We start from the raw sequence: 14,585 nt of genomic DNA on the forward strand, positions 1-14,585 counted from the left end.
TATGGCTAGAACAGCTCAAATAAGCAAAGCGAAACAACAGTCCATCAACACTTTAAGACATGGTCAGTCAATACCGAAAATATCAAGTACTTTGAAAGTTTCATCAAGTGCAGCAGCAAAAAACTGGTTCTCATGAGGACCGCCACAGGTAAGGAAGACTCAGAGTTACTACTGCTGCAGAGGATACGTTCATTAGAGTTACCAGCCTTAGAAATCGGCAATTAACCTCTCTGGGACAGGCGGGACGCAAATGTCCCTCTTGGCCAATTGGCAGGTAAAATGCCAAATTAAAATAAAATAAAACCTTCATTAAATCACACATGTAAGATACCAAATGAAAGCTACACTCGTTGTGAATCCAGCCAACATGTCAGATCTCAAAAAGACTTTTCGGCGAAAGCATAAGAAGCTATTATCTGATGATAGCACAACAGTAAACAAAGAGAGAATAGCATATTTCAACCATGCAGGCACCACACAAAACGCAGAAATAAAATATAAATCATGCCTTACCTTTGACGAGCTTCTTTTGTTGGCACTCCAATATGTCCCATAAACATCACAAATGGTCCTTTTGTTCGATTAATTCCGTCGATATATATCCAAAATGTCCATTTATTTGCCGCGTTTGATCCAGAACAAAAACAGCTTCCAATTTGCGCAACGCCACGACAAAATATCTCAAAAGTTACCTGTAAACTTTGCCAAAACATTTCAACCTACTTTTGTAATACAACTTTAGGTATTTTTAAACATTAATAATCGATCAAATTGAAGACGGGTCTATCTGTTTTCAATACAGGAGGATCACAAACTAATGCTACTTTTTTAGTCTTGCGCAACTCTCAAACAGTACACATAACGTTACCCTGATCCAAGATCGCAATACTTCTTCATTACACAAAGGAATAACCCCAACCAATTTCCAAAGACTGGTGACATCCAGTGGAAGCGGTAGGAACTGCAAACAAGTGCCTTAGAAATCTCGTTTCCCAATGAAAACTCATTGAATAGACAGTGACCTAAAAAAAAAAATCTGTATGGTTAGTCCTTCGTGCCTGCTACATAAGTTCTGTTATACTCACAGACATGATTCAAACCGTTTTAGAATCTTCAGAGTATTTTCTATCCAAATCTACTAAAAATATGCATATCTTATATTCTTGGAATAGTAGCAGGAAGTTGAAATTAGATACGCTATTTATCCAAAAGTGAAAATGCTGCCCCCTATCCACCTCAGAGTGCAGCCCAAATAAATGATTCACTGAATTCAAGCAACAGACACATCTCAACATCAACTGTTCAGAGGAGACTGCATGAATCAGGCCTTAATGGTCGAATTGTTGCAAAGAAACCACTACTAAAGGACACCACTAAGAAGAAGAGACTTGCTTGTGCCAAGAAACACGAACAAAGGACATTATATCGGTGGAAATCTGTCCTTTGGTCTGATGAATCCAAATTTGAGATTTTTGGAGGAGGAGGTGTGATGGTGTGGGGCTGCTTTGCTGGTGACAGTCTGATTTATTTAGAATTCAACGCACACTTAACCAGCATGGCTACCACAGCATTCTGCAGCAATACGTCATCCCATCTGGTTTGCACTGTCCTGTTGAAAAACAAATGATAGTGAGACTATGACACAAAACACACCTCCAGGCTGTGTAAGGGCTATTTGACCTAGAAGGAGAGTGATGGAGTGCTGCATCAGATGACCTGGCCTCCACAATCACCGGACATCAACCCAATTGAGATGGTTTGGGATGAGTTGGACTGCAGAGTGAAGGAAAAGCAGCCAACAAGTGCTCAGTAATTGTGGGAACGCCTACAAACCTGACTCAGTTACACCAGCTCTGTCAGGAGGAATGGGCCAAAATTCACCCAACTTATTGTGGGAAGCTTGTGAAAGGCTACCCAAAACGTTTGACCCAAGTTAAACAATTTAAAGGCAATGCTACCAAATACTAATTGAGTGTATGTAAACTCCTGACCCACTGGGAATGTGATGAAAAAAATAAAAGCTGAAATAAATCATTCTCTCTACTATTATTCTGACATTTCACATTCTTAAAATAAAGTAGTGATCGTAACTGACCTAAGACAGGGAATTGTTACTTGGATTAAATGTCAGGAATTGTGAAACTGAGTTTAAATGTATTTGACTAAGGTGTATGTAACTTCGACTGTACCTAGTCCCTCACACCTCTTTCTTTAACACCTCCAGTTTGGGTTTTGAGGAATAGTGTGCCATCAAAATGAGACGTGCAGTGGGAAAGACGTTTGATCCATAGGCACCCTCTCCTGGGCCAATGGAGACAGCTCTCTTATGATCCCCACGATACTGATTGGCTGATGTCTTGTCTTTCAGGTGAATGGAACAGAAGCAGATTATGAGTATGAGGAGATCACCCTGGAACGGGTAAGTAGGAGGAACATCACATCGTAGTTGTTACTTTAAACTCATCATCCATGGCTAACGTTTTCATAAAATAGATGTCTCTTAAATTAAAGAGCCAATCAACAGTTGAAACAATAACAAAGTGAATTCCCTGCCACTGTTTTGGTAAAAAGCTGAGGGATGTGGCTGGAGAAATGTAGTCACTCTCAACTTCAAAGACAGAGCTAGGGATGACCATTCATGATATCACAATTATAGGTTTAACCATGTTTTAAGGCTATACATTGTATGTTTACATTTAATTTGTTTCCAAAGAAATTGAAATTGGCGTAAAACAAGCTTATATTTTGGGTTCTGATGGGATATGATAAAGCTCATGAGGCATTTGTAAGTTATATTCTTTAAGAATCAATGTGTACATATCATTAATTTGTAAGTCCAAAAATGGATGTAGCAACTGCTGATTGTCCCTTTAAGGTTTTAATGTAAATTAAAGGTTTAAAATAAATTGAGGGTCTATATTTAAAGGTTTAAATTTGAATGAAAATTAATTTAAAAGGTAAGATATGCAAGATATGTCATTTATATTTACATAGTTTCCAGGGATCTCAGTCTTACTATATCATGAAAATGCTGTGTGTCAGGGAGCAGGGAGAGGAGAGAGAGAGAAGGGAGAGGGGGGAGAGGAGCAGGGAGCTGTTTCTGTGTCTGCCTGTAAGGCCTCAGGGCTCTCTTTTCTTTCTGCTGTGACCTGATTCAGCCACGATCTGCGCTTGCATCATTAACTCTACATCAACTTCACTGTTAAAGACGGTGAGACACACATCAGAGACGCGCACACCACTCCTAACCACAACCACACACTAAGCCTTAGTGTAGGCAATAGAGTCAGGCCCTATACTACTGCTCTTAAATGTCACCGACCTCCTTGATTCAGTCTTATGTAGAAACATTTGAAATTGTGTTTTTTTTACATTGGATAAAAGCATAGACAGAGCTATAAAATGGTATATCATATACTGCATTTGAGGAACAATTGGAAAGTAATTCTGCTTTGAAAGTTGATAAACTTGTCATTTCACTTTTGAGAAAATGGCCTTTGAATGTTTTGGTACCAACTGGAGAGCTCTTCTTCGTCTACACCCATTCAACATTGTTCACACCCTCTTAAGCTTTATCCCCACCCATCTCTTTAAGGGTTGATCTGAGCCTTCTGTACAAACAATAGCAGTCAAGCTCATAAGCTAACTGGCCAACTTGCTAGCTACTTCCAGACACATGAGAGAACAGCTCACTGAACATTACTCACCCTAGCAGAGCTGGTTAGGCTGTTTTATGTTATACAGAGTGTTTGCTACTGCAACTGTGCTGTCAGATTGTCCGTCGTAAATTCAGAGCATTTCGCTTTCGGAACGTTCAGAGCTCTGGAAGAGGAGTAGGGTTGATCCGCGCATTCTGACCTCACAATGGCAGTCAAGCACCCAAGCAAACTGGGTAATATTGGCTAGCTCGCTAGCTACTTCTAGACACAAATGAGAGAACACCCCCCTCTGACCATTTTACTCACCCTAGCAGAGCTGGTTAGGCTTTTTTCATGTTATCCAGAGTGTTGGTGACTGTAACTGGGCTGCTGGCAACAATTTAATTATACTTTTCTGACAACGTTTACTGACACCGGCCATATTCAACGTGGGTTGAGCGTTCGTAAATTCATCAGTTATTCTCTGGCACACTCAAACGAGAGTGCTCTGAAATCGAAGTAGAGGGCCAGACTGAATTTACAATCACAATCAAAAAGGTTACTTGCATAGTGGAGTCTTTTGTTAAAACATGTAGCTAGCTAGGTAAACAATGAACTATAATCCCAACTCATGACATTACTACCCTGCATGAATCTGCAGGTAGCTAACCAACCAGGATCAATGTTAGCTAGCTAACATTAGGCTATAACTAGCCAAGCAAATGGCTCTGAGATATGAATAATAAGATCATCCATGTAACGTTAGCTAGCGAGCCAGCCAGCTAACGTTAGCTAGCTAGCTAAAATTACACTAACTTGGAATGAAAACAATTTTCTGTCAACATTAGAAATGTGTAATATCTGAAAATGTAGCTAGCTAGACTATCTTACCCTTATACATCATGGTTGGACGCTTCTCCCTGTCACGGATGCCATGCATGGTTGCCCTTAGTTTGAAGATGTAACCCGGAGACAGGTGTTTTCGCCATCTCCTTAGCTATCATACTCTAATTCCACTGATTTCAAAACTCTGTCCTCCAGAAAGTGGGAAGCAAGACTTATGGCGTTCCACTAAGCAATGAAAAAAAATGTAAAGCCACTTTAGACAGGATTACCTATACATACTGACCAGCTCTAATAGACAGAAGTGTGCTATATGGCAGACCAATCTGAACTCATCTCTCGGCATGTCCAGCCCACTCATTATCTCAGCCAATCATGGCCAGCGGGAAGGTTGCCTGGCTTTTTCTGTGGCTAAACCAACTAGGCTCGGAATTTAACAATTTTATTCGTATTATAATGAAACAGCAGAGACCAGGTCTCGAACCCTCGACCTTCGAGCCCGAGGTCTGGCGCGCTATCGACTGTGCCGCAAAAGCATGCTCGTGCGGCAGGGTCGATTTCCACGCTTATAAACCCAGGGTCGTTACGCTACTCCCTCCTTTCAAAGAGTGCTTCCTCGCGCTAGCTTGTGACTCTACGTCTTACAGGAACGCGCTCACCAGCCAAGCACACGCACTGTCGTGGATGCAAGGTCCGATCATTTCTGACACCAATGTAATGAAACAGGCAGGGAGCCAGGTCTCGAACCCTCGACCTTCTAGCCCGAGGTCTGGCGCGCTATCGACTGTGCCGCAAAAGCATGCTCGTGCGGCAGGGTCGATTTCCACGCTTATAAACCCAGGGTCGTTACAGTATTTACAGATGGCATACAAGTTTGTTATAAAAGCACATGAAAATTCAAATGTTCCAGAAGGCATTTCTGCCAAAAAAATGCATTTTGATAAAAACAAAAAAGATTACATTCAAATTGCTCTTGTGTGAAGTAGTGACCTTCGACATAGGGCTAGTTTCCTGAAACGTTCACAAATACACACTATACTACACTGCCACTTTGAAAAATGCCCATTCATTGTTAAGGAGGGTCCATCACCATGCCCAAGTATTAAATTGTTGATGGTTTCACCAACAAAATGTTTTTTTGCCACTACATAAGTCAGGATGATATTTTTGTGTATTGATGACAATAAATCAAATTAATTTGATAAATAAATGATATTAATAGTTTCAATATCATGTTAAGATAATGAAATGCATTCTGGGATTCATTGTGCAAATACTCTCCAAAGAGTTGCTGTTTCTGTCATGTTTTAAGCGACAATTGAGCTAGCTGTCAAGAGACAATGGCCAAGAAAAACAAATAAAGAGAGAAAGTCGAGAATAGAAAATCACAGATTTAAAAAGCAACAATGTATCAACACAAAAGTGGAGGCCAAAAGAGGAAGGCCAAAAATTAGAAAGCTAAGGAGGTGTCAAAATGTGTTAAATTAGATTCAAGTGCAGCCATTGCTAGCACAAGCAATGTAGCGGGACCAGAATAGGATGTAGGTTTATCATCGCCAGCATCAGCTTTTAGCGGGTCAAGAGAGCCAAGGCCAAGCTGTTCCATTATGCCAGAAGAAGCAACTTTGATACAGGTTGTCAGGTATCAGCGGATATGACCCTGAGCACAAGCCAGGCTGGACAAGCTATCCCTGGGCCGGACCGGGAGGAAGAGGTGCGGGGCGAAGCTAGAATCGTGGCGTTTGAGGAAACAGTTGTAAGTGGGACAGACGGCCTTTTTACCTATCCAACTGACAGGGGGCATTATGCAACAAATATGGATGCAAAAGTTATATGGGACATTATTGCATTAGGTTCATGTAAGCCTACTGGCCGATTCCCAAGAGATGACGAAAGGCAATGTTTTTCAGAGTTGTATTGCACCATTACAACCAAGGCTGGAATCAAATTACAATGTACTATGTTATTCGACCAAGCTAAATTGCGAGTAGTGTGAGCCTTGCTGGCTGTTCAGAGATAGGAGTGCCCCTTGTCTGATGCGTGGGTGAATGGGGTGAGAGATTGGCGCCATCTAACATCCAAAATAGCATGTCACGAGACATCCCAGATTCACATGGGCGTCTGTTTGGTATATGACCAATGGAAGCCCAATGGCACTATTGACGCAGAGATGGAGAGAGGCATGCGTACGCAGCAAATTTCTGGCGACAGGTGTTGGAGCGCATAGTTAACTTCTTGCGTCGAGCCATCCCGGATCCGGGATCGTGAATACAGCCTCAAGCTCATTACCATAACGCAACGTTAACTATTCATGAAAATCGCAAATGAAATGAAATTAATATGCTAGCTCTCAAGCTTAGCCTTTTGTTAACAACACTGTCATCTCAGATTTTCAAAATATGCTTCTCAACCATAGCAAAACAAGCATTTGTGTAACAGCTAGCGCAGCTAGCGTAGCATTTAGCGTTAGCATCAGCAGGCAACATTTTCACAAAAACCAGAAAATCATTCAAATAAAATCATTTACCTTTGAAGAACTTCAGATGTTTTCAATGAGGAGACTCTCAGTTAGATAGCAAATGCTCAGTTTTTCCTGAAAGATGATTTGTTTAGGAGAAATCGCTCCGTTTGGTGCGTCACGTTTAGCTACGAAAAAAACCTGTATCCAGGAGTGTAATTATCCCCGCAGCTCATTAGCATAACACAACGTTAACTATTCATGAAAATCGCAAATTAAATTAAATTAATATGCTAGCTCTCAAGCTTAGCCTTTTGTTAACAACACTGTCATCTTAGATTTTCAAAATATGCTTCTCAACCATAGCAAAACAAGCATTTGTGTAACAGCTAGCGCAGCTAGCGTAGCATTTAGCGTCAGCATCAGCAGGCAACATTTTCACAAAAACCAGAAAATCATTCAAATAAAATCATTACCTTTGAAGAACTTCAGATGTTTTCAATGAGGAGACTCTCAGTTAGATAGCAAATGCTCAGTTTTTCCTGAAAGATTATTTGTTTAGGAGAAATTGCTCCGTTTGGTGCGTCACGTTTGGCTACCAAAACAACCTGAAAATTCAGTCTTCAAAACGCCGAACTTTTTTCCAAATTAACTCCATAATATTGACTGAAACATGGTAAACGTTGTTTAGAATCAATCCTCAAGGTGTTTCTCACATATCTCTTCATGATATATTGTTCGTTGAAAGCCTCCTCTCTCCTCTCAATCACTGGATGACTGCGTGCAGCTTGTAGATTACGCACCAATTTAGACAAAGGACACCGGGCGGACCCCTGGTAAATGTAGTCTCTTATGGCCAATCTTCCAATGATATGCCTACAAATACGTCACAATGCTGCAGACACCTTGGAGAAATGATAGAAAGGGCAGGCTCATTCCCGGCGCATTCACAGCCATATAAGGAGACAATGGAAAACAGAGCTTCAAAATTCTGCCCATTTCCTGGTTGAAGTTTCATCTTGGTTTCGCCTGTAGCATGAGTTCTGTGGCACTCACAGATAATATCTTTGCAGTTTTGGAAACCTTAGAGTGTTTTCTTTCCAAAGCTGCCAATTATATGCATAGTCGAGCATCTTTTCGTGACAAAATATTGTGCTTAAAACGGGCACGTTTTTTAATCCATAAATTAAAAGAGCGCCCCCTATATCCAAGAAGTTAACTCACACTTGCATCATGTAATTTGGCTTTCAGAGGGCACCGTGAAAGCTGGGGCAGTCCAACAGTGGGAATTTCCTCAGTGTAATTGACCTGCTGTCATTTTACGACCCAGTTCTGATATAACTTTTAGAACACCCGCACGATCCTTTAACTATCTCAGTCCTCAAATCCAAAATGAGCTGATTGATATTTAAGCCGAGCGAGTGAAGTGTGACATTCAGGGAGAGATGCAGGAAGCCCCATTTTTAAATATGATATATCCAAAGTAGACCAGTTAAGAAGTCAAGTTTATCGCTATGTGAGAGTGATAAGGGATGCAAATAATGTCGCCACAGATCTGACCATCACAGAGTCGTTTTTGGGATTTCTGGAGCCTGCTGACACATCAGCAGCTGAGCTTCAACATAAAATCCAGGGCAGCATAAAGGAAATTGGGCTGAATTTTTCAAAGTGCCGAGAGCAGGGGTATGATGGAGCTACTAACATGAGCAGGGTCTATTCGGGTGTGCAGGCCAGAATATCAGAACAAGAGCCGCTTGCTGTTTATGTGCATTGCACAGCGTACAATCTTAACCTGGCTCTCAACGACTCTGTCAAAAATGTGCCAGATATTAAATCGCTTTATGATACTTTTGAACTGTTACACACCTTCTTCTGGTATAGCATGAAGAGATGGTCAATGTTGAGTGGTACATTTTTATTTTGCATCAGAAAAAGAAAGTGTAACTCTAAAACGACTGTCCCACCCGCTGGTCATCTAGATATGATGACCGCCCTGAGATACAGATATGTGGACGTAACGAAGGCCCTCACCAAGATTGTGCTTTGACGTGACGAGAAGGACGAGAGGGATGATGCAGCAGCACTGAAAAAGAAAAGGTTTTTAGACTTAAGGTTTTAGAAAATGTGAACGTCGTCTCAGCCTACTCAAGGACATGATGGAGGTCCTGTCCGGATTCCGACAGGATTTCGAGAAGGCCACAGTCACTGCAAAGACCCTAGCCGATAAAATGGGGAGCTCAGAACGCATTTGAAGACACACTGAGAAGGAAGGCGAGGCATAATTTTGATGAGCTATGCGAGGACGAGCGACTGTCTGATGGGAGAGAAGTTTTAGAGTCAACGTCTTTAATGCAAACCTTGACAGCGTTATCCACCAGCTGTCAAACAGATGTAAATGTCTGCGGGCAACATGAAGTCTGTTTGACTCCATGCACCCCACTACCCTGGCCAACGCAGATCATGATGAGCTCTGCGAGACAGCCAGCCGGCTGGCAGAACATTACAGCAAATATATAAAAATAGCAAAGCATACTACAGTGAGAGACCTGGCCAAGATGATCATTGTAGATTAAAATTCAGTCACTGCTACATTTGGGGAAGTAGTTACAGCGATGCTCCTTTTTATGACTGCATGTAACGGTAGCCAGTGCCGAGCGCCCCTTTTCTAAACTGAAAATAATTAAATCATACCTGAGAAGCAGCATGGGACAGGAGAGACTGAGTGGGTTGGCCATTCTGTCCATTGAAAACACCAGGGCCAGGACCATGGATTTGAATGCCATAGTCAACGACTTTGCAGAGAGCAAGATCTGTCGAATGCCAATCAAATGAGTGAGTAAGCTTATATTTTTACAGGGCAGGCTACCCAGACAGTCTATATAAATCAATCTTTATTGAGATTAGTTTACATTACTTGTCAATCTACGACTATGCACGATCTGTCTTTGGAAACCATGTTCTGGTGCACGGCCGCTGAGCCATTTCAATGTCATCAAAGCCTATACGTTTAACTGGGCTATAAGAATAATAGTAAGCACATACGCATCACATACTGTTAAAATACATGCTGCCATTTAAGCAATCTGTTTGAATGCTCCACTTGATTGATTTGCTGGTATTTTTGCTATAGGCCTCTGTGGGAGGAAGACCATTTGAAATACAGTCAGTTTTGCCGCCATGCATGACTTCAGCGAGCATGTACTGGGTCATTAGCTGTGTTTCCGTGTTTCTGTCAAGAGATTCATCTACATATGTATGTTTTATAATATAGGCTATTGCCTATTATTTGCAGATAAAATAGGATGTTTTTTGACCGTTTTGTGCTCTCCGTGGTGCTGATCGATTTATACGGGTTTATACGATTTATACAGATTTATTTCCATGGTGCTGAATGTATTGGCTATATTGCGGCCTCTCTGGTAACGGTGTCAAATGTGCCCTTAGATTAGGTTCTGCTCTGCTGTTACAATGCTTAGTAATATTAACAGACAGACTTACCAACACAATTATTTACATTTTAAGGGAAATATGGGGGGTGATAGGGGCCCATATTTTTTTGGGGCACCTCTGGCCCATCATGATATTAAGCTACGCTACTGGTCCTAGCTATGGAGTTTAATATAATACCGTATAAGTAATATAGCCTGTATTTTTCCTTATTTGAAGTAGACGTGGATATACATGTATATACTTACAGTATATACCTCAGGTCAAATTATGAAATACAAATGATGGAATAGAAATGTTTTATAATTGTATTTTAAATTAACAGAACAGTATACTCAATGTTGTACTTGAATGACTTCATTATAACATTGCAGTGCATTTACATACAGTACTGTTCAAAAGTTTGGGGTCACTTAGAAATGTCCATGTTTTTGAAAGAAAAAAAAAGGTCCATTAAAATAACATCAAATTGATCAGAAATACAGTGTAGACATTGTTAATGTTGTAATTGACTATGGTAGCTAGAAACGGCTGACTACATAGACGTACAGATGCCCATTATCAGCAACCATCACTACTTTGTTCCAGTGGCATGTTGTGTTAGCTAATCCAAGTTTATAATTTTAAAAGGCTAATTGATCATTAGAAAACCCATTTGCAATTGTTAGCACAGCTGAAAACTGTTGTTCTGATTAAAGAAGCAATAAAACTGGCCTTCTTTAGAGAAGTTGAGTATCTGGAGTATCAGAATTTGTGGGTTCGATTACAGGCTCAAAATGTCCAGAATTACAGGCTCAAAATGGCCAGAAACAAAGACTCTTCTTCTGAAACTCGTCAGTCTATTCTTGTTCTGAGAAATGAAGTCTATTCCATGCGAGTAAATGTTAAGAAACTGAAGATCTCGTACAACGTGTACTACTCCCTTCAGAGAACAGCGCAAACTGGCGCTAACCAGAATAAAAAGAGGAGTGGGAGGCCCCGGTGCACAACTGAGCAAGAGGACAAGTACATTAGAGTGTCTAGTTTGAGAAACAGATGCCTCACAAATCCTCAAATGGCAGCTTCATTAAATAGTACCCGCAAAACACCAGTCTCAACGTCAACAGTGAAGAGGCGACTCCGGAATGCTGGCCTTCTGGGCAGAGTTGCAAAGAAAAAGCCATATGTCAGACTGGCCAATTAAAAGAAAATTTAAAAATTGGCAAAAGAACACAGACACTGGACAGAGGAACTCTGCCTATGACATGTAACAGTTGATTTGAACCAAACCCATTTCTCTCTTCTGCCCCTCTATGTAGGGTAACTCGGGGTTGGGCTTCAGTATTGCGGGGGGGACAGATAACCCCCACATTGGAGAAGATCCCAGTATCTTCATCACCAAGATCATCCCTGGAGGAGCTGCAGCTCAGGACGGATGCCTCAGGTTGGTAACACCACAGTATATGGTTACATGATCCCAATCGCATTTCAGCCTATGAACTGAATCACATTGCAGCTTATGGGTCCATGGTGTGAATCACATTAACTGACTCCTGTTGATTCTCCCTGTGGAGTAAATGACTAATATATTTGATTCTCCTGGGTAAAGAATGAATGACTGATGTATTTGAGTCTCCTGGCTGCAGAGTGAATAACTGATGTTTTTGACTAACCTGGCTTGCTGAGTGAAAGATTTATGTATTTGACTCTTCCTGCAGAGTTAATGACTGATGTATCTGACCAAGGTGAATGTAGAATTCATGTATTCCTTGTATGCGACCTCCTATGTGTGCGTGCGGATGCACCCAAAAAATGTACTGGCATAACAGGCCCTGCCCTGGATGTTCTGCCGTCCATGCGAGACAAAACATTGCCACCCCCCTCCTATCCGTAACATATTTTCACTGATTGCACTGATTAAATCACAAATGTCTATATTAAATTCGTTTTTTTTATTTCTTTGTGCGCTGAATGGGGCTTGCAATCAAAACTGCTTGCAATCAAGAGAAAAAGTCTCTCAGAAAAGTCTCACTAGAAAGGTGGACAATGAAAATAGAATTTTCAGGGAAGAATGGACTGAGAAATAGGCATACCAGAGTGTGTTGTTTGCAACAAAACGGTTGTTGTTTGCAAATAATGAAATATTATGAATTTAAACATGGCAACTTCAAAGGTTACCTTTTCATCCAATTGTAAGCTTCAACGGCTGGCTACTCGTCCGTTGCTTAACCCAACAACAGAAGTGCCCATTAACCTGCTCATTAACATTGGCGGGGCTGCGGTGGAGTGAGTCGAGAGTTTCAAGTTCCTTGGTGTCCACATCACCAACAAACTATCATGGTCTAAAACACACAAAGATAGTCGTGAAGAGGGCAGGGCAACCCCTTTTCCCCCTCAGGAGACTAAAACGATTTGGCATGGGTCCCCAGATCCTCAAAAAGTTCTACAGCAGCACCATCGAGAGCATCTTGACCAGTTGCATCACCACCCGGTATGGAAACCACTCGGCATCCGACAGTAAGGCACTACAGAGGGTAGTGCTTACGGCCCAGTAAATAACTGGGGCCAAGCTTCCTGCCATCCCGGACTTATATACTAGGCGGTGTCAGAGAAAGCCCCCCAAAAATTGTTAAAGACTCCAGTTACCCAAGTCATAGACTGTTCTCTCTTCTACCGCACCACTGCGACCTGTATACTCTCGTTGGCTGGTCCTCACTACATATTTGTTGCCAAACACACTGGCTCCAGGTCATCTAAGTATTTGCTAGGTAAAGCTCCGCCTTATCTCAGCTCACTGATCACCATAGCAATTGTGCAAGTTCTCCCATTTAAAAAGATGAGAGAGGCCTGTAATTTTCATCATATGTACACTTCAACTATGACAGACAAAATGAGAAAAAAAATCCAGAAAATCACATTGTAGGATTTTTAATGAATTTATTTGCAAATTATGGTGGAAAATAAGTATTTGGTCAATAACAAAAGTTTATCTCAATACTTTGTTATATACCCTTTGTTGGCAATGACAGAGGTCAAACATTTTCTGTAAGTCTTCACAAGGTTTTCACACACTGTTGCTGGTATTTTGGCCCATTCCTCCATGCAGATCTCCTCTAGAGCAATGATGTTTTGGGGCTGTTGCTGGGCAACACGAACTTTCAACTCCCTCCAAAAATTTTCTATGGGGTTGAGATCTGGAGACTGGCTAGGCCACTCCAGGACCTTGAAATGCTTCTTACGAAGCCACTCCTTCATTGCCCGGGCGGTGTGTTTGGGATCATTGTCATGCTGAAAGACCCAGCCACGTTTCATCTTCAATGCCCTTGCTGATGGAAGGAGATTTTCACTCAACATCTCACGATACATGGCCCCATTCATTCTTTCCTTTACACGGATCAGTCGTCCTGGTCCCTTTGCAGAAAAACAGCCCCAAAGCATGATGTTTCCACCCCCATGCTTCACAGTAGGTATGGTGTTCTTTGGATGCAAAGCATTCTTTGTCCTCCAAACACGACAAGTTGAGTTTTTACCAAAAAGTTATATTTTGGTTTCATCTGACCATATGACATTCTCCCAATCTTCTTCTGGATCATCCAAATGCTCTCTAGCAAACTTCAGACCGGCCTGGACATGTACTGGCTTAAGCAGGGGGACACGTCTGGCACTGCAGGATTTGAGTCCCTGGCGGCGTAGTGTGTTACTGGTGGTAGGCTTTGTTACTTTGGTCCCAGCTCTCTGCAGGTCATTCACTAGGTCCCCCCGTGTGGTTCTGGGATTTTTGCTCACCGTTCTTGTGATCATTTTGACCCCACGGGGTGAGATCTTGCGTGGAGCCCCAGATCGAAGGAGATTATCAGTGGTCTTGTATGTCTTCCATTTCCTAATAATTGCTCCCCACAGTTGATTTCTTCAAACCAAGCTGCATACCTATTGCAGATTCAGTCTTCCTAGCCTGGTGCAGGTCTACAATTTTGTTTCTGGTGTCCTTTGACAGCTCTTTGGTCTTGGCCATAGTGGAGTTTGGAGTGTGACTGAGGTTGTGGACATGTATCTTTTATACTGATATCAAGTTCAAACAGGTGCCATTAATACAGGTAACGAGTGGAGGACAGAGGAGCCTCTTAAAGAAGAAGTTACAGGCCTGTGAGAGCCAGAAATCTTGCTTGTTTGTAGGTGACCAAATACTTATTTTCCACCATAATTTGCAAATAAATTCATTA

General features: G+C 41.6%; 1 protein-coding gene across 3 annotated transcripts in view; it reads left to right on the forward strand.

The window, feature by feature from the left end:
- LOC112251094 (discs large homolog 1-like protein) overlaps positions 1-14,585 on the forward strand; it is a 205,072-nt gene that overhangs the window by 87,179 nt on the left and 103,308 nt on the right. For all 3 annotated transcript variants that reach the window (XM_024421790.2, XM_024421799.2, XM_024421807.2), the window contains 2 exons: positions 2,369-2,419; positions 11,685-11,809. In XM_024421790.2, the coding sequence (XP_024277558.2) occupies positions 2,369-2,419; positions 11,685-11,809 (176 nt within the window). The remainder of the gene's footprint in view (positions 1-2,368; positions 2,420-11,684; positions 11,810-14,585) is intronic.

This window comes from Oncorhynchus tshawytscha, linkage group LG01 (assembly GCF_018296145.1).
Source record: "Oncorhynchus tshawytscha isolate Ot180627B linkage group LG01, Otsh_v2.0, whole genome shotgun sequence".
Taxonomy (NCBI): domain Eukaryota; kingdom Metazoa; phylum Chordata; class Actinopteri; order Salmoniformes; family Salmonidae; genus Oncorhynchus; species Oncorhynchus tshawytscha.